Source organism: Callorhinus ursinus, unplaced genomic scaffold (assembly GCF_003265705.2).
Source record: "Callorhinus ursinus isolate GAN/ISIS: 27379988/994484 unplaced genomic scaffold, GSC_fseal_2.0 scaffold10, whole genome shotgun sequence".
NCBI classification, from domain to species: Eukaryota; Metazoa; Chordata; class Mammalia; order Carnivora; family Otariidae; genus Callorhinus; species Callorhinus ursinus.
The window spans coordinates 5,397,969-5,419,138 of NW_027397072.1; the positions used below are offsets into that span (position 1 = coordinate 5,397,969).

Genomic DNA, 21,170 nt, shown 5'->3' on the forward strand with positions numbered 1-21,170 from the left:
GGATGGATGGTTGAGTGGATAGATAGCTGGGTGGATGGATGAATGGATGCATGGGTAGATGCATAGTGGATGAGGGATGGGTGAACGATGGGTGCATGGATGGATGGTTGATGGATGAATGGATAGCTGGGTAGATGGGTGGCTAGGTGGACGCGTATATGGATGATGGATGGGTAGAGGATGGGTGGGTGGGTAGTTGTGTGCTTTATACTTCAACTATGGAACCTGCAGACTAGCCACCTTACCCTCTGCTTCTGTGTTTCCTTCTTGCAGGTCGTGGGCATTTTTGCTGGATTTGGGCTCCTGCTATTGGTGGCCTCGCCGTTCCTGCTCTTGGCCACTCCATTTGTACTTTGCTGCAAGTGCAAGTGCAGTAAAGGTGACGACGACCCATTACCCACCTAGGGGAAGGCATGATGCTGGAACAAGACCCCTGCCTCTGGGAAGTGCGGCTCTCCCCCACCCCACCCTGCCGTCCCCTCTCACTAAACATCTTTCTTGCCTTATGTGCCCCATTGAGCTTCACAGTGTCACGCCGGATGCCGTGATTTCAGGGACTGATGTCAGAACGTTGGACGAGGCCCCAGGTGCAGTCACCTGGGCGTGGGGCAGGCAGGCTGGCGTGGGTAGGGCGTGGCACCGCAGCCCGTCTCTGCCGACTCGACAAGGGCGGCGCTGCACGGAGCACGCCGGGCGGTTTTCTCCCAGTGGGGATGGACTAGGAGCGTCTGGTGGTTGCTTAAGAGACCCTCTCGTGCAAAATGTTGTGCGTCTCCTCCTCGGTGTCAAGACAGTGCCACGTTGCTGAGAGAAGAAGTCTTTTGGGGATTGCAACTCACCTCAGACAGAATCCAGTAATGCTGACTTGAGAAAAGCACTCTGTGTATGACAACTGTTTTTATTACTAATGGCGTTTAGTAAAATCCTTTTTAGTTTTTTTTTTTTTTCTTCCCAACTGAGTAGTGAAAAATCAACACGGTGCATCTACACCATCCTATGCCTTTCTTGAAATGTGCATTTTAGGAGGAGATCGCTAAATGACTTTTCTGGCTCGGCCACTTTTCAGGAGATTTAGAAAGCCTTACGCGCTCTTTGTGTTTTTCTTGAAACTTGTAACGACGTCTTAAACACTATAAGCGGTGTACTGTTATAAACGTGGGTTCCTCGGTTGTTTCATTTCTTTGAAAATGCCAATGTCTTTAAAGGAGTATCTTCATCATTAGGTTTTCCTTTTGTTTTTTGTTTTTCTCTCTTTTGGGACTTCTCTCTTCTCATCCAGGTATGAGCAAATATTTTTTAATGTCTTTGGAAACCAAATGCTTTCCTTGGGAATCATTCTGCTGGGAGTCACTATGGTTTGGCCGCTCGCCTCAGCCTCCTTGTGTAGACTTGGAGAAGAGAACAGTGCTATTAGTCCTCACCAGCAGGGCTTCCTGGAAAGACTGGAGGACTCCCGGGGGCTGGGGGAGAAGCTTCCCAATTTTCAGTTTTTTAAATGACTTAAGTTATTTTGGAGAAATCTGTGTTTTACGCAGTTCCGTGTCCTGTTGCTAACCATTTTGCCCCACTGAAAAAAAAGCCTTCCATTTCACTTAGTTATTTCGATTAGGGGATCTTACCATTCAGCCTCTCCCAGGCTGGGGCTGACTGTTACGGTAGCAGCAGAATGCGTGGGTCGATAAGACACACGTTCCATCGGTTGACTTTTAAAAAAGTGGAGAGAGGCTATTCTTTACAGAGAGTTGGCTTGAATAGGACTTTTAAAACCACCTGTGCTTTTAAGGAGCAAACTGATTGCATTGAGCTTGGGACTTCAAAAATGGGCAAATGTTGTAGATTTATTACAGCGAAGCTTTTTAAAACTTACTACACATTCCACAAAGGAGTGAAATGGAAACAAAATCAGACTTGTTTGCTTGTTGCAAGCACATTTGTAAAACGTGGTGGGTTTTTTTGTATGTTTAACTTCTATGTTTGTGTGTTGGCCTTGGGGCCTGATTTGCTTCCCTGTATGGAAATGTCTTCCTTATTTCTTAACGTTTGATAGGTTAGAAACCGTATTACTTCACTCTCCACATGTAGTATTTATTATCTTTATGAAACTGAAGCCATTAGGAAACTAGTCTGTGTCAAAATCACATTCAGAACATTCTCCTTACGACCACGGTTGAATTTTTAATTAAGTAACGAAACAAGAACACGCCTAAGATCGTCTGTCTATTCAGTGGAGCCTGGGCACGTGAGTCTCTATACCTCGAATTGTTGCAACAGGGTCTGGTGGTAGATGGCTTTCTGGAGAGGGTGACACTCCAGGAGTCCTAGGCTTGAGCCCAGACTGGGATCCATGGATGCACTTGTCTAGCCAGACCCTTTAAATGCCTATTAAAGACAGCAGCAGGCTCGTGGGCCTGTTTCCAGTGTCCACGGGGCAGGCCTCGCCCCATCCCGGCCTACCTTTCCTGTGCGAGCTGCTTCCCATTGCGTGTCGTACAAGTCCGCCCAGTAGTAGTACCCCTTTCCCTTGGGGTGAAACCAGAGCCTTTGGAACGGATGCATTCTCTGGGCTCGCGCTCAGATGTCTTTATTCTTAGCGGATTGGGCTGTCCGTCTAGCCTGGAGAAATCCATGAGCAAATCGTGCACATCCATAGCCTCAACTATCCTTGTGCCTTTCACCTTTGACACGTTTCACAAGCGCGTGTTTCGACCCAGGTAGGGACCACGGAGATTCTGGGGCCGGCCGCAGCCAAAGTCGCACCTGCTTGCTCTGAGTCTTTGCACCAAGCATGCCTCTGTTTGCTTGGTTTGATTTCATAGTAACACAACTAAACCTGTCAGTTCCTTAGGAAGATACCAGCAGGACTGCATTGAGGTCTTACCTAAACTTGCATTTCCCCCGCTGACTCCTCCGATTTCAGTAGGGAATGCCATTCCCATTGTTCATGGGGATGCAGTATTAAGCACGCATGTTGTAAGATGTAAACAGAACGTGGGAAGATGGCCCATGTCTTGGATTTTAACCTCGCCATCGCTCCTGGGGGAAATCTGGGGGCTTCTACGCTTAGTAGGGGGACTGTTGCAGAGCTTGTCTTAACTGAAAATTACATTCGCTTGCACGGATGGTTTTCATGCTGATGTTCTGGAAGCACATGGATGTTTATTCCTTTGGAGGCCTTGAAATCCTGGAGGGGTGGGAAGAAGACCCTTTCATGGCTAACCTTCGGTCATGACCTTAGGTCATCTGTGTCCCTCTGACCCTGTCGTGCAGTTTTATTGGACGTGCCTGGTCACTCGGTCTGGCTCTGTCGTGCACCGTGCAGCCCGGCCCTTGAGCTTTGTAGTGGTCACCGGAGGCCAGTGCCCCCAGAGGAGGAGATGCAGCAGACGTTCACATAGCAGAGATTGACTCAGGATCTGAGCATAATCAGATCCTTCAGCTGCATGAGCCGCTGGCCAGATCGGTTCTTCTGCACCCCCAGGGGCAGCCGGAGACTGGGGCACCATCATGTGGCACCCTTTTAAAGGGGAACAAATTCTCTTTACAGCATATTATTCCATAAAACCGGTTTAGGAACCAGGCCGATTCCTGATTAGAATGCAGGGCCCACAGAGAAAGGGATTCTCAGCTACGCAAAACTTACTCCAAGATGAGTCTATCTTTTTCATCTATATTGCAGAGTTAAAAGTTATTTAACAGATTGGAAGAGGACATTTTCCCTTGGTAGTCTTTAAAAATTAGGGGGTTGGAAAGAACCAGGGTAGGCTTTTTGTATGTTTCTCAGATTCTCGTTTATTAGTAAATACCCCTGTATATAAGTATAGATAAATCAGTGAAATCATCAAGGGAAAACATTTTGCATGTATAAAGCTTCATGAAGGTCTCTTTAAAAAAATACCAAAGCTTGTTTATTCCTTCTAATTAACCTAAGCCCTTATGAAAATACACGAAATGAAGAGATTATGACTGGTGTTGCCAAAAATGCCAAATGGAACGAAGGGCCTGCACTCAAATAATAGTTGCTAATGCGTCAGTACTAAGAGAGCATGCTGTTTGGGTACGTAGAGCCCACGGGCTCCGTTCTTCCTTTGGTTTGTATAATCCTGTCTTCCACACTTCTGGGAGCCTTCGGTGAGGGGTAGGTACCTGCCACACGCCTGACCTTCCCTTGATTCTTTGCTCACTTTACCATGGGAGTATTTTAATCTTGTATAAACATATGCATGAATGGGTCACGCACATGTATACAATACATATTTGACAAGTGGTGGTAAAAACAAAAGTTTGGTTTGTGTTTTTTGAAATGTCAGTCCACTTTGTGCCACTAACACTGTGATGTATAAAAGAGCTGTTTGAATGCCTTTTAATGTTGTGTTTTGTACTTTGGAATCACATGGAAAAGTTTGATTTGTAATTTCAATACATATTTTAAATGTATTGTGTCTTACGTAGTTTGTCCCCCCTTTAGAAGGGATTTCTTTTTAAAAGAGATTTTGGCTGGAATACAGGTTACTTTTGTAAATCCTGTCTGGCTCAATCTTTTGTACGTTCTTCGTTGACACCTGGCCTGGAGATTGAAAATAAGATGATTGGAGCAGGAGGGGGAGGAAGTGCGGGCGGGAGAGGGATCCCACCACTGGGAGAAGCGCTTTTCTGTTCTGAGGTGTTCTCTGTTGGGAGTGTTCTCAACTCTTGGTGCCAAACGGATCTGAGCGGCTGGGTAAGTGGCCACGCACCGTCCTCCCCTCCTCATGGTGCCAGCCCGGTAACACGCGTCGGAGAGCATCTCCACACTGGCTTCCTCCCTGCCCTAGACAAGTGCTTAAATCCTGCCATAATTGATGGGCAGCATCGTAACAATCAACGAGCATCCTTTTTACTACTGGGGAAAAAAAGAATAAACACAGATGCTGTTTGTTTTCATAGTAACTCTGATAACTCACCTTGATTTTCATTCTCTTCATTTAAACTTCATGGGAGAATATATACCTCATTCATTAACATGAAGCAGTAGGCTAGGAATAGGCACCTGTTCCTGGTACTGTGGTTACATTTTAAAAAACATCCTTAGAATCTTAAGGTGCAGATCAGAGGAGGTGTGTTTTGTTAACCAGTGATTCGTTGCTGGTCACAAAGACGCTCGTCCTAGTCACTAGGAGATCCAGGTCTGGAGGGGAGGCAGATCGGCCGAATAGCGATGAGAATGAGGTGTGGGAGGTGCTGTGGTGGGCATTTGTACAGCAGTCAGCCAAGGGGCAGGTCACAGGAGGCTGCTGGAGGATCCCGTATGTCACCTGGGTCTTGCGAATGAGTAGGCGTCAGCTAAGCAAATGCAGGAGAGGAGTGGCCAAGGGAATGGCCAGTCCATTAAGTGCAGGAGTTTGGTCCAACTGGTATACCTGGGGGCCAGTTACTCAACTGTCCAACCTCGAGGGCACAGTGTGCAGAGCTTGGGAACTCAGTCTTCATTCTAAAGCTCTGGGGAGAGTGATAGAAGGCTGTCATACAAATTGCCACAGACCGGGGGCCATAACCAACAGAAATTTATTCTCTCATGGTTTTGGAGGCTGGAGGTCCAAGATCAAAGTGTCAGCCACTTAGAAATCTCAGTCACTGCTCATGACTTGGTTTGTGCAACCTGTTCCCTTTCTTAAATTGCTCGGGTGTGCATTTTCAGGATGGGGCCGACACTGGGTGGGAGGCAGAGCAGCAGGATTAGGAGTGGGGCCACCGCGGTCAGAAACAGGTGCCAGATGTGCTATCATCCGGGCACGCGACTGCCTGGGGCATCCGTTTCCTCATTTGAAAACAAATTTGAAAATACCTCACAGCATCTTTCTAAGGATAAATGGGGAGGTTCAAGTCAATTGCAAAGGAGAGTGTTTGGTAGGATGTGAAGCTGTGAATGAGTCCTCGCAGTGATGGGGATGATGGTCCTATCAGGAATGCCCACTCACCTCCTCCAACTCCCAAACACCAAAGCACTCCCCCCACCACCCCCCCGCGCCGGCCAAATGTTCTCTTTCCAGAACCCATGACTCAGACGGGGCCTGACCACTTTCCTGCCTGCATCACGGTTCACACTATTTGGGATGCTAATGAGTGGCTATGCAGGGCTCTGGTTAACAGGAAGGAAAATACAGTAAAATTCTCCACGTGGGAAACTCAAAAGTCATTCACTTGTTCCCCTGGGCAATTATCTGGGTCTTTTTTGATACATGTCTTTATTTATTCTACTAATTTATTTTTGTCACTGACTTAGAAAATCCACACAATGTGCATAATCGTGTTCCGCACCACACTCGAAGGACCCAGCGGGCCATAGTCTGTTTCCATTCCTCGGGATCTCCACTTGTTGCAACTTTTAGGAAAGGCCCAACATGTAAAGGGGAATAAATTTGGAGAGGTTCTGACAATTGGACTCCCATTTTCTCTAGGAATTTAGGAAATTAACATTATTAATGGGAGATTTTCATGTATGTATCACCAACTCCTACTATGGTGTGATATATAGTAGGGGCCTATTAAATGCTTGTTCCATGAAGGAATTCAGCTTTTGCTGTGTGTGTGTGTGCGTGTGTGTGTGTGTGTGTGTGTGTGTGTGTGTTTGGGGAAGGAGGGTTGATCACGGGGTCACTTGGTTAAAAAAATCAACCACCAAATTTGAACTGGAGGTGTTGTATAGACAGTCTAGAAGCAGATGTCTCATTGTAGGTGTAAAAAATCACTATTATGAACTGAGACCCTCTTATGAGCCAGGCACTTTGCTTACTGCCCTACGCTGGTTAATTTGAATGCTCAGAGACCTGCCAAGATAATCATCTCCGTATTACAGTGAGGAAATGGGGTCTTGGGGAGCCCACAGACCTGCAGGGATTATCGTCTCCATATTACAGTGAAGAAATGGGGTCTTGGGGAGCCATCACCACAAGTGACACCAATAGGAAGTAGCCACACGGGGAGGGACCCAGGGCTGCCTGCTGGACCAATGTGTCCCCACTACACTTCTGGTCCTCCCTTTTCTGATCTGTCCCTGTCAACAAGCAGAGGCATCCCTCCATGGTATGTGGTGGCTTGTTTGTCTTGTCCCTGGGAAAGGTTGAACTCTGTCTGAAGATAGTATTGCATTTGAAGGCAGAAGATTCTGGTCCTACGAATACTCATCCTGCTCAATGAGTGATGAGGGTGGCCCCAGGGAATCTCAAGGGGGAAGTTGTTCCTCTAAAGGCACACAGGCCATCGTGGATGCTTTCAGATACAGTGAACAAAACAAGTCTCACCATCACCTCCCATTTATCACACAGTGACATTTCAGAGTGTCTGGATCCGTATCTGTCCCTCCCAGATCAATATTGTGTGCAGATGAAACTGATTCTCACAACAACCCTGGAAAAGAAAATATTATTTTTGTCAAAATTCTTCACTTTATGGTGAGGGAAACTGAGGCTCTTGTTAAGAATGGACTCAATCACAGTGACTAGTAGACTGCGGAGCAGAGACCCAACTCCACAGTTTGTAGAAAGATAACTCAGGACCTGAGGAAAACCCCAAGAGCCATGTCAAGGGCAAGGGCCATGGTAAGCAGGGGAACCTGTCTTCGGAAGGCGTGTCACAGATGGGGGAATAGGGCAGCCTTGCTGGGATTGGGGGGAATTCACAACAGCATGAGGACTTTCCGAACTGGGCTCCCAGGACAGCAAAGTACTTCCCAGGACAGGATCATCTTGGAAGTGGACATTCCCTTTGGTATCAAATGGGATAAAAAGAAGAGCCAGGATGAAGTTGAAAACTGCAGACAATGTTGGCAAAGGCCACTCAGCCTCTTCTAGAAGAGATTCACTTTAGCCGAAGGCCAGGTATGAATGTGCAGGTGATGGATGACACGGCCACCACGGTGCCATTGCTCCCACGCTGGGCACCTGCTTTATGGACGTCACCGATGACGAGAACACCAAGGGAGGCATAGCTTCCTAGCCCCTGGCCTCATGCGGCTTGAGGTCTAGCGGGGTCTACAGGCAAACAAGCCACCATCCTACCTGAGAGCACAGGGACCGTGGCAGGATATACATTCTTCGTGACAAAAGCAATAGATGAGAAGTGACTAATGAGGTCACATAACATCCCTCTAGGGAGAGAGAATCTCTGGAGATTTTGTTTTCTGGTTCCACCTGACAGTGAAGATCCTGAAAAATCATCCTTGCCATCCACGAACGGAAAAGGACAACAACTCAACCACGCTCGGCTACCGGGGAAATTTTCTGGGACGGGAGGATGAGGGGGCAGCTGGAGTGTGATCTGTGTCTCTGTTCTGCACCACGGATTCGTTGTCCATGCACAGGGAATGTTAAATAATAATTTAATGGTTTTTTAAATTGATGACAAAGGAGTAATACCAGCTGGGAGGGAGAAGCAGACAATGCAGAGGGACAGAAAAGAAGGAAAGTTACAACCAAGCAAACTTCTGGTTTGCAAAATGCAAGCCAAAGCACCTGCAAAAAACCGTCCACTGTGGGGAGGTGCAGAGGGCGAGGCAGATGCAGGTCTGGACGGGAGAGTAGCTCTTAACGGTGTAGTCTCACCACCTGCCCGCTGCCCAACTCAGCCCGCTCCACCGCTCCACGTCACGGTCGCTTGCCCCGGAAATCTCTTCTAGGTCCTTGTAGCTGTGAATTCTGCAGCACCACTGACCCCACTTCCCGCCTTCAGTGCGCTCTGAGCAGCGTTCCCAGCCGCACTCCTCAAGCTTTCCCTCCTGTTATGGAGTTCCCTTTGCATATTTTGTGGACGGTCCTTGAAGCCAACACTTAATTTCACATCCCATGGCTTTCCCACCTGGTTGTGGTCCCCTCTTCCTTCCCTCCATGCCTACTTTGGAGGAGTCATTGGTCCTTCCTTGTCTGCAGGTCGCAGGTATCTGCATGCATTGCACTCCGGACCATGCTAACCCTGAGCACCAGAAGCTCCCCGACAGTCAGTTTGCCTGGCGCAGCGTGTGGGCAAGCTCCCTTTGGGGCTCTTAGTTCTGTGGAGGCTCCATCTGCCAAAATCCCTGACTTTCCCTGCCCGGGACGGCACAATCTGGCCCCTGAGAGCTCCCGCCTGTCTGGTGTTTATCATACACCAGCTGGAGGAGAGAAAGGAGCCTTTGGGAAGTACGTTACAGCCTGAGTGGTGGCAAAATAGAGAGTTAGTTAAACTACCAGGCTCTGTCTTTGTGTCACACAGAACTCTCCGTATCCCTTATTGAAGACGGCGACCCAGTGCATTGTGTTCTAGCCAAGCTCTCTGATGGCCGACTCGTCTTCTCTTCACCTGTCTAGCCCCATCTTAAGCACAGCACCTGATGCCCACTAAGGACTTAATATTTGCGAAGCAAGTGCTCTGTGGTGCATTCCAGAAGCAAGATTTAGGGACAGCTTCGTGAGGAAGGGCTTTCTGATCTGAAGGAGCAGAAATTGGGTGGACCCTCGGGCAAGAGTGTTATAGAGGCACCAGGGTGTCGGGGTCAGGAGACCTGGGTTCTCATTCTCAGTTCATTCATTAGCTGAATGAACTCAGATGAGCATTTTCTCTGATTCTCAGGTTTATCTGCCAAATCGTGACAATAGCCCCCATTCTGACTATTCCATCGGACGACGGAAGCTTAATGGATGGGAAGTTACTGTTTCTTTTATGTGTGTGATTACCAGATGGGTTTCATTCTTCCTATGGGGATTGGATTTAAGATCTTACAATTCCTAACAGTCTTAGAATGATCACATTCCAGTTGCCCTCCAATCAATCTGAATTTATTTTAGATAGTCCTGAGAGCACTGTGATCATCCCTGGGGGTGGGCAGGAAGGAACTGGAAAGAACCACGGTACATTTTCTCATAGAAATCTTCCCAGAAGCGCGAACCCTAAGCAGATACTTGTCAGCAGATACAGGTGTTCAGAAAGCAGAGGGGCCAGTGGGTCAGTAGCGGTTTGAGGAGCCTCCCGGAAGAGGAGCAAGTGGGCCTGAGGGGAGGGAGTGTAGGTTCAAATGTTGGAGGAGAAGTGGAGGCGTTGCCAAGCGTTGAGCTCCTAACATTCTAGGTGCTTTACATGCGTGACTTAATCCTCACACCACTGAAGAGGTAAAAACAATGACCTTTTCAGTGTAAATACCAACAACATGCCAGACGCTGTGCTAGATATTTAAGGTACGAAGATGAATCAACCTGATACCTGGGGTGCGATCACGGGAACACTCTAATAGCCAAGACTAGTAAGGATCAGGTCAGAAATGGAGGAGAGAAAAGGAAAGTAAGAATCAAGACAAGGGTGCTCTAGGCAGAGAGGATAATACAGGAGTACGGGGGCCAGTTGTGAAACGAGAGGGTGTGGATAGGGAAGGCACAAAGGTAAAGCTGTGATCAGACTGTTTTTTAGCTTTGTATGAGGGGAAAATTTCAAGCATATACAAAATGATACAGCATAGTATTAGGAACCCATATGAATTCAACGTCCGGCTTCAGCCATCATCAGATCATGGCTACCACCTCTTGTTTTCTCCGTATCTCATTCACTTTCTCCAGCTTTTATATTTTGAAGCCAATATCAGGTATCTTATGATCAAGCTGTAAATATTTCCCCAGGTGTTTCTGAAGGGTAAGCACTCTATCAACCGTAATTCTAGCACCGTTATCATATCTGAAAAATCAACAATTATTGATATCACAAATCTCTAATCAGCATCTAAATGTTCCCTCTTACTCCACAGATTTTAAGTTAGTTAGGTTTTTTTTTTTTAAAGATTTTATTTATTCATTTGAGAGAGAGAGAGAGAGAGAGAATGAGCATGAACGGGGGGGAGGGGCTGAGGGAGAGGGAGAAGCAGACTCCCCCCCACCCGCCCCGAGCAAGGACCCTGATGCAGGACTTGAGCCCAGGACCCCAGGATCATGACCTGAGCTGAAGGCAGACGCTTAACTGACTGAGTCACCCAGGTGCCCATATTAGTTGGTTTTAATCAGAATCTAAGAAAGGTGTAAACATTGCAGTATGGGCTTATCTTTGACTCTGTGGCTTTCTCTCCCCTCACATTTTTTCCTTACAATATATTCTATGGAAGAGAGAGCCATGTTTCCTACAGAGTGCCCCACATCCTGCATTTTGGGGACTGCATCCCTGTGGTCCCCTATGCATGCTCCCTGGGTATGGCAGTTACATCTAGAGGTGCATTCATAAAGCGCTTAAAGTGGGGAGACGAGACCGGAGGAGGCCTGTGAGGGGTTGGCGTGGACGTACCAGGACAATGTCGTGTTATTAACCTAAGGTTTTAGTTTGCTCTCCCATGCTCCATTTTCCCCCACCGCCCCCAGCCCAACACTGTCAGAGTCAGGCAGCAGTGGGGGCGTCTACGCTCAGGTTTCCGGGTAGAGTTAATTGTGCCAAACATGCAGAGGAAAACAGGACTTTTGATGGAGATGCAGAGTGGCCCATGCAGACAGAGGCCTGGGGGCCAGATGGAGGCAGATGCCTCGGTCAGTTCCAGAGTGTCTAGGCGCCGGTAGCCAGAGGCCAGGTGTCAAATGGCAATCTCCATCAATTCTCGTGAGAAGACACGCTGACAGCTGAGAACCCAAAACTTTCCCACCCGGTGCTTTGTGACTGTGGAACTTAGCCCGAATCAAAGCCAGCAGGGGTGAGGGGGGCAACCCTCAGCCAGGTGCCAGGGGGTGGGAGAGGAAGCGCCCTGAATGGATTACTTAAGAAGAATTGTTTAAAAGTGAATTTTCTTGGGCGCCTGGGTGGCTCAGTCAGTTAAGCGTCTGCCTTCAGCTCAGGTCACGATCCCAGGGTCCTGGGATCGAGCCCCACATCGGGCTCCCTGCTCCGCGGGAAACCTGCTTCTCCCTCTCCCACTCCCCCCGCTTGTGTTCCTGCTCTCGCTGTGTCTCTCTGTCAAATAAATAAATAAAATCTTTAAAAAAAAATAAAAGTGAATTTTCTTGAGCAAAAGGGGCTCTGGAGGCGGAAGAATGCAGGGATGCTTTGCGGAATCTGAGTCTGGAAAGGCTGTGCAGCTCTTGCGGATGCTGAGCTGACTGCCTCCCGCCCAAATGCTTATTTTGGTCACGTCCGTGGCATGAAGTATTATTGCTCATCTTCTTGGAGTGGCCGCCCGTCAGGATAAGGTTTGAAACAGGGCCTCTTCTAGACGGGATCCACCGTTAAACGGGGGCCCCCTGCCCACATTTCCTTCGCCGCCGCACGCTGGCCTCGGGCTTCTCTCACCCGCTTTCCTCTTCCATCCTTTGGCCTTTTCAGTCCTTTCTTCACAAGTCGTGAAAGTCTGCGCTCTGATTCTCGTGTTTTTCTAACTCTAAGGTTGGATTGTGCTGGCATTCTGCTTTCCCAGAAAGTGGTGGGTAGCCGAGGAGAGGTTGACAAAGACGACGCGACGCCAGTCCCAGGGCACGAGTGTCCATGTGACCCCCCCCCCCCAGCTGCTCTCGAAGCCGCGACAACCCTCGGGGCTGGACGCTCCTTTTGTTCCCGTCAAATTGCGAAGGAGTCAGCCGGACAAGGGCTCCTGCGCCCTCTGTTGTCTTCCCTTCCTGCCGGAACTGCTACGAGGATAAACCAACGGTGAAATGGAGGGAGAGACCGCTACGCTTCTCTGGTGCTCCGATGACCGTCCAGACTCCGGTCTGACGTTTCCAGAGCCTGCTCCCTAACCACAACCCTGCTGCCCCTCACTGCCCCACACCAGGACGGAGACGCCCGGAAGTTTCCTGCCCTCTCTTCTCACCTGGAAGTTCTCTTAACCCCCAAGAGACCTTCTCGTGTCCCCTCCTAGGTAAAGCCTTTTCTGTGGATCCAGCCAGCACTCCACCCCACCAGCAGGACCACCATCTGCAGCCCCTCCTTCCCCCTACACCCCAGTACCATTGGGTCCAGTCACCAGGTTGGTGCTTGACATTAACTGCGACGACAAATTTATGAGTCTGTATCCTTTGTGGAATGTACTTTCCTTGAGAACACAGGGCCTGCGTCTACACTTTATTTTTCCTAGTGTCTAGGAGATGGGCACCAACTGATTTCCAAAAGGGTGGATGGAAACTCTAGAATCAAAAGCAAATAAAACAATGTTTTGATGGCCTGGGGCCCTGCTAATGTAGTGGCCCGAGGAGTCCTCTGTGTCCCCCCCCCTCCCCCCACATCATGGGAGCTGGTCACAGAAGCAAAACAGGTTGCTAGCATTCAGACCAGAGCTTCCTTATCAGGTCCAAATTAATTCCCCAGGTCCAAGCAAAAGCAAAACGTGGCATTCTAACAACTCATACCAAGCTTGCTTAGGCAAATATTTTTCTGCAGTTTTATGGGTCTGAGTTGGGGTCTGACTTCCAATGTCAGCACAGAGCCCTGATGGGAGTATAACGTTCCCACCAGGCTTCGGTTGAATATTTATGACTATTCTATAGTCACTGCCTTCTATTATTCCTGGAAGACTTCTATTATTTAGAGAGTAATTAATCAAATTCTGAGGGAAGGTGCTGGAGCCAAGCCCCATGGTGAGGTTTCTGATGGCTTTTTCATCCCAGATGAGCCAAATAATAACATCAACAAAACTTTCCCAAAGAATTGCTTATCTCCTGTATCAACCTACACACATTTCCATGGGCCAGTCTGGGATTCCATTACCAAGAAGCCCGTCCAGGAAAAGCACGGGTCAGGAACAAGTCTTTGGCTGTTAGACTTTGCTAATGGTTACCACACCCGTTCTTTGGAGTTCATGATTTAGGCCACATGCCCAGGCCTAGAATTCCATCTCACACTTACTTCTGTCTGGTAAGGATTTCATAGCTCTTCAAATTACCCAACACAAGAGTGAGAAATTGTTCTAGAGTCACAGAAGTCAATCTGTGGGAATGCCCACGCTGTGCTTTGGACATAGGATTTGACAGGCATTACCTATCAACTATTAGATGTAGTGTCAGTCATCTATATTATGTGGTAGGCGTTTTCCCCCATTTTCCTCCCTTACAGATAAAAGAGGTAAGAGTGTATGTGTTTGCTATTGATAATCCACAAATCACCCCCACATTCAGCAGCTTAAAACAATGAGCATTTACCACCGCCCATGGGTCTAGTGGTCATGTGGGCATTTCTTCCAGTGTCAGCACTCACTCAGGCCCCTGTCATTAGCTCCAAGTCAGCTGGGTCCTGTGGATTGAGGCTGGGGCCTGTCCTGTGTTTTGTGCCTCAACTGGGACAGTTGGGCTGACTCGGCTGTGCCTCATGCGGCCTCTCATTGCTGGCCGTTTTGGCAGCACTGTCTTTGGCCTGGCCTGGGCAAAGGTCAGACAAGGCAGGTCTCCAGAGGTCTAGGCTTGAAACAATTTCGTTTTAACTCTGCTGTGTTTTCTGGTGTTTTGGTGTTGTCGTTTCATTTTTGGTTTTTTGCCAAAGCAAATCTCAAGAATTTTCAGGATTACAAAGAAGTAGGGAACTACAGTCTGCCTCTCGATGGGAGTTGCTATAAAATCACATTGCAGAGGGGCTGGACAGAGGACAGAGGGAGGACCTCCATGTATCAGTCACAGATGTGTTCTCAGTAAGGATGTGGAGTACTCGAGGAAGGTTGTTCCATCTCACCAAAGAAAGGTCACAAGGCGTGGCATCCGAGGTAGGAAGGACATCATTGTCCCAAGTTAACGTAAGTTGATTACAGACAACTCGGGAGGGGAGTCAGGTAAATGAGGTTTGCTCACCATCGATTCCAGAGCACATGATGGTGAGCAAGACGGCCCAGAGGAGAGTGCTGGTGGTCCTGGAGGACAGGCCCTACGAGAGAACAGAGTCAGGGGTGCCAGTCTGCGGTCGGTACAAACATCTACTGCGTTTCCCGTGCTTGTTACGTGTCTGTGATTTTGCTTGGCTGTAGCAACAGAAACGGTAAAAACTAACATTTCCTGAGCGTTTAACCGGCCCCCAGTGTTGTACTTGGTGTTCTAGAAGGCACCTCCTCTTATTAAAAAACCCTCAGCAACACTGTGACCTCGGGACTCTCATGTCTACCTTGTCACTGAGCACGGGGGACTTAGAAACGTGAAGCACTCGGCCCGAGGTCATGCACCTCGCCACGGGGGCGCACAGTTGGTTTTCAGAGGCAGCCCTCTGACTCAGCAAACATGCCCCCTGTCCATGGTGTATCACTTCAGGCTCTTTGGGCTACAGGTATCACATCAAGCTGTATTAAGCATGCAAGAAGAAGGAAGGTGGATTCAGGACAAGGATATAGGCAGGTGTGCAGGGGGTCTCCTATTGGGATGGAAAAAGGCCAAGGCCCTTACAGTGAACTCAAGATGTCCACCATCCTCTTGCACTGACATCTCTCCCTTCCCAAAGACGGACTTCGCTGGTTTCCCACACATCAGGGTCCCGGCAACAACTGTTTACATTTATTCTCTTCAAGGAGAATTTAAGTCAGTGTGGGAATCCCTTAGTTCCTAATGCCAATTCCTGGGGAAGAACTCTGATTGGAAGACATGGATCAAGGGCCTTGCTTTGTCAGGCCGAATCGGCTGAAACCAGGGGCCTGGACTGATCAGATAAGAGAATGGTTACGCTCATTTGACTGCTAGAGAACCAGGACAACTAGAGAGGCAGGTTCCTGAAAAGTGGGATGGGGTGAGGGGAATCAGAGATAAAAACAGTAGGTGTACATTCTACAGGATGTCTAGTTTCTGTGTTCCCTGAGAGCCGGGGAGTTTACCCCACATTTTATTTTATTTTCCTAAAGTAATCTCTACACCCACCCCCGAAATCAAGAGTCTCATGATCCACCGACTGAGTCAGCCAGATGCCCCTACCCCACATTTTAAATATAAGGACCAATAGGTATATAAAAAAATGCTCAACATCTCTCATCATGGGGGAAAATGCAAATCGAAACCACAAGGTGATGTCACCTTACACCTGTCAGGATGGCTCTTATAAAAAACAAAAACAAAAACAAAAACAAAATAAAACAAAATGAAATAAGACAAGTTTTAACAAGAACACGGAGAAGGTGGGACCCTTGAGGCCTGTTGGCGGGAATGTAAGATGGTGCAGCCACTGTGGAAAACAGTAGGGAGGTTCCTCAAAGAATTAAAAATAGAACCACCCTAAAAGACTCCACCCCAAAACTGCTAGAACTCATACAGGAATTCAGGAATGTGGCAGGATATAAAATCAATGCACAGACATCAGTGGCATTCCTATACACCAACAACAAGACAGAAGAGAGACAAATCAAGGAGTCGATCCCATTCACAATCGCACCCAAAACCATAAGATACCTAGGAATAAATCTAACCAAAGAGGCAGAGGATCTGTACTCAGAAAACTATAAAATACTCATGAAAGAAATTGAGGAAGACACAAAGAAATGGAAAAACGTTCCATGCTCATGGATTGGGAGAACAAACATTGTGAAGATGTCAATGCTACCTAGAGCCATCTACACATTCAATGCAATCCCCATCAAAATACCATCCACTTTTTTCAAAGAAATGGAACAAATAATCCTAAAATTTGTATGGAACCAGAAGAGACCTCGAACAGCCAGAGGAATGTTGAAAAAGAAAAGCAAAGCTGGCGGCATCACAATTCCGGACTTCCAGCTCTATTACAAAGCTGTCATCATCAAGACGGTATGGTACTGGCACAAAAACAGGCACATAGATCAATGGAACAGAATCGAGAGCCCAGAAATGGACCCTCAACTCTATGGTCAACTCATCTTCGACAAAGCAGGCAAGAATGTCCGATGGCAAAAAGACAGTCTCTTCCACAAATGGTGTTGGGAAAATTGGACAGCCACCTGCAGAAGAATGAAACTGGACCATTTCCTTACACCACACACAAAAATAGACTCCAAATGGTTGAAAGACCTAAATGTGAGACAGGGGTCCATCAAAATCCTAAAGGAGAACACAGGCAGCAACCTCTTCGACCTCAACCGCAGCAACTTCTTCCTAGAAACATCGCCAAAGGCAAGGGAAGCAAGGGCAAAAATGAACTATTGGGACCTCAGTAAGATAAAAAGCTTTTGCACAGCAAAAGAAACAGTCCACAAAACCAAAAGACAACTGACAGAACCGACAGATATTTGCAAATGACATATCAGATAAAGGGCTAGTGTCCAAAATCTATAAAGAACTTCTTAAACTCAACACCCAAAGAACAAAGGATCCAATCAAGAGATGGGCAGAAGACATGAACAGACATTTTTCCAAAGAAGACATCCAAATGGCCAACAGGCACATGAAAAAGTGCTCCACATCGCTCGGCATCAGGGAAATCCAAATCAAAACCTCCATGAGATACCACCTCACACCAGTCAGAATGGCTAAAATGAACAAGTCAGGAAACGACAGATGTTGGCGGGGATGCGGAGATAGGGCAACCCTCCTACACTGTTGGTGGGAATGCAAGCTGGTGCAGCCCCTCTGGAAAACAGTATGGACGTTCTTCAAAAAATTTGAAAATAGAGCTACGCTATGATCCAGCAATTGCTCTACTGGGTATTTACCCCAAAGATACAAATGTAGGGATCCGAAGGGGTACGTGCACCCCAATGTTTATAGCAGCAATGTCCACAATAGCCAAACTGTGGAAAGAGCTAAGATGTCCATCGACAGATGAATGGGTAAAGAAGATGTGGTGTGTATATATATATATATATATATATATATATATACACAATGGAATATTATGCAGCCATCAAAAAGAATGAAATCTTGTCATTTGCAATGACGTGGATGGAACTGGAAGGTGTTATGGTGAGCGAAATAAGTCAATCAGAGAAAGACATGTATCATATGACCTCACTGATATGAGGAATTCTTAATCTCAGGAAACGAACTGAGGGTTGCTGGAGTGGTTGGGGGTGGGAGGGATGGGGTGGCTGGGTGATAGACATTGGGGAGGTTATGTGCTATGGTGAGCGCTGTGCATTGTGCAAGACTGTTGAATCACAGATCTGTACCTCTGAAGCAAATAATACATTATATGTTAAAAACGAAAAAAAAGAAGAAGAAGATAGCAGGAGGGGAAGAATGAAGGGGGGGAAATCGGAGGAGGAGACGAACCATGAGAGACGATGGACTCTGAAAAACAAACGGAGGGTTCTAGAGGGGAGGGGGGTGAGGGATGGGTTAGCCTGGTGATGGGTATTAAAGAGGGCACGTTCTGCGTGGAGCACTGGATGTTATGCACAAACAATGAATCATGGAACACTACATCAAGAACTAATGATGTCATGTAGGGTGATTAACATAACATAATAAAAAAAATAGAAGCGCCCTATGATCCAGTAATCCCAGTTCTGGATATTTGTCCAACAGAGTTGAGATCAGGATCTCCACGAGCTATCAATACCGCATTCAGTGTTATTAACACTTCATTGCCATGCTATTCACAACCATCAGGATATGGATACACCAGTGTCCACCCACAGGTGAATGGATAAAGAAGATGCGGTATATACACACTATGGTTTATACATACTATTCAGCCTTAAGAATGGCAATCCTGCCACATGTGACACGTGACTGACTTTGAGAACATTATGCTAGTTGAAGTAAGCCAGTCACAGAAAAATGAACACTGTGTGATTCCACTTATATGAGGTATGTATAGTAGTCAAATTCCCAGCACTGAAGAGTGGAATGGTGGTTGCCAGGGATCAAGGGGAAGGAGAAACAGGGGCTTTCTGATTATCAGGCATGAAAGTTCAGCCAGGCAAGATGCACAAGCTCTGGAGACCTACTGGCAAACATCCTACTCTCAGTCAAGAAAAATGTAATACACATGTAGAAATTTGTTAAGTGGATAGATCTCCTGTTAGGTGTTCTTGTCATAATTTTTAATAATTGTCATAATTTTTAAAGAAAGACGAGGAAACTAAACCAGGAAAGTTAAAGAATTTGGGTGATGCCCAAGAGAAACTTGGTAGTGAAAATGGTGGTGGGGTCTGATGACTGGCTTTCAGACACCATGGAGGAAAGGGGAATCAGGAGTGGGTTGAACTTCGGATCCTTCCAGCCGGGAAGATGGCGTCAGCGTCGGAAATGACCAACAGGAGGGTAAGGAACAAGGGAGATGGTGGTGATTTCAAGTGTTGATGTGCTCGTCGAGGTCGAGGCCCTCAAGACTCGAGCGAGGGCATTCCAAATGGCAGCCTGGGCTGGAGGCGGCCAGTCGGACCAGAGAAGCCAAACTCAGGGTGCCCAGAGGCACGTCAGGGCTCGGGGTGTCCTGAATGTCCCAGCTGCTGGCTGGGACCGGAGGAAGTGACAGTGAGCGGGGGTGTAGCTGCAGCTCCCGGGGGCAGCCGTCTTGGAGTGGGGGCATCATGGCAGACTCCCACTGGTGGAAGCGAAGTTAGGCACAGAGACTTTGGAGCGCGAGGGGCCTGCAGAGACCTGAGTATCACTGATGAGGACACTGAGGTCACCATGGACAGGCAATTGGAGGTTAATCGGTGTTTCCCACACTCCAGCCACGGAGCCGGGTTCCGTGCACATGGTAACACCTCATCCCAGCAGTGACCCTGACAGGTAGTTGTCTCTCCATGTGCCCGCTGAGGAAGCTGGGAGATGAGGAGTGAGCTGATCGGCCCCAGGTCAACCGGGAAAGCAGTCCGGCTCAGTCGGCCCACACAGCCCATGATTCGTGTGGGGCTGGTCCAGCTGGGTCTGGTGGGCGAGGGGCTGCAGGGAACAGTGTTGGACGTGGCCCGGCACCTCTGCATGTGACGGCTGGAGCCCCCTGCCCGCTGCCGGTGCCCGCGCTGCACAGGCCCGCAGGGCTGTCTGTCTCAGCGCCCGGGGGTCCTGGGGTGTGGGCGGGAGGACTGGACGGTCAGAGCGGGTCGCGAGGGCCTGTCACACTTACAACAATCAGTTAGTCCTAGTTTGAAAACATGCGTGCGCGCCAGAGTGCTATCTGGTAGGAACTGTTTCCACCAGGCTTCCCCCTGCCCCGCCACATCCTTCCAGTGATTCCTGTATACCCTCCTGAGGACCTTCTCTCCCTTCATTTCTTTCAAGCGCTCTCTCCCGTCCATCTGTTCCTAAGTGTTGGTCTCTCTCACTTGCTACCTTCCTCTCCCTCTGTATGCCTGTGTCTCCCTCTGTCCCCCTCTGTCTCTGTCTCTCTCTTTCCGACTCTTTTGCTTTTATTCTGGTGGCTTAAACCAGTCGGAATCGCTAGCCGTTGTAAACAATCACAACCGGGTCGCCGGGCCCGCTTCTCTTCTTCCCAGATTCTGGAGGGACGAGCACAGGGGATTTGCATTCAGGTGGCTGAGCGCTCTCACCACAGCTTGCACCCAGGAAGCTTCTGGCAAAAGCTCCCCGTCCGCACAGTGATGAAGACACGGCTCTAACTGGTCTGCCTGAAGTTTCTTAACATCCTGGAGATTAACTCCCTGCAAGATTTTAGAATTTGTGCCTTTAATGACAAGAAACAGCTTAGCTCTCTGTCTGTCGTCACTGGTCCTTGTGCCTGTCCTCAAGATTGTGAGCTGTGCTTTTCCTGTGCGTGGAGGTGTTAGGATACAGGCACAGTGTGTCTCTGCCGAATCGTGGTGCATGGATGAGAAAGTCCACAGGGATTTCCAAGTGACATGGCTGTTTCCATAGTAATGGGACTGGATTTGGGGACTCTGGGAGACTTCTAGAAAAGTGGAGCTCTAGAGACCACTGCAGAGACACTAACAGGCAGCTTTTTTCCTTTTGACTGAGGTATGATTGACATATAACATTATGTTGGCTTCAGGTGTGCAGTATGATGATTCAATATTTGTATTATATTGCAAAAATGATCACCACAGGAAGTCTGAAAAGGGAGTTTTTGAACGAAGTTCCCTGTTGGGGGGTGGGGGGAGAACGGTGCCTGTTCTCCAGACTTGGCTCCTACTAGTGTCTGAGCCTGTGTGGATTGAATTATGTCCCCGAAAAATGACATGTGGAAGTCCTCACCCATGCTCCCTGTGAATGTGACCTTCTTTGGAAGCAGGGTCGCTGCAGATGTAATCAAATTAAAATGGGGTCATTCTGGATGAGGGTGGGCTCTGACATAATATGCCTAGTGTCTTTATAAAATGAGGAAAATTCAAACACACACACGCACACACAGAACACTACATGAAG

General features: G+C 48.0%; 1 protein-coding gene across 15 annotated transcripts in view; it reads left to right on the forward strand.

Annotated features, from left to right (window-relative positions):
* RNF144A (ring finger protein 144A) overlaps positions 1 to 4,519 on the forward strand; it is a 114,562-nt gene extending 110,043 nt beyond the window's left edge. For all 15 annotated transcript variants that reach the window (XM_073896962.1, XM_073896957.1, XM_073896961.1 and 12 more), the window contains one exon: positions 274 to 4,519. In XM_073896962.1, the coding sequence (XP_073753063.1) occupies positions 274 to 405 (132 nt within the window). In that variant the 3' untranslated portion in view covers positions 406 to 4,519. The remainder of the gene's footprint in view (positions 1 to 273) is intronic.
* Positions 4,520 to 21,170: the final 16,651 nt, after the last annotated feature.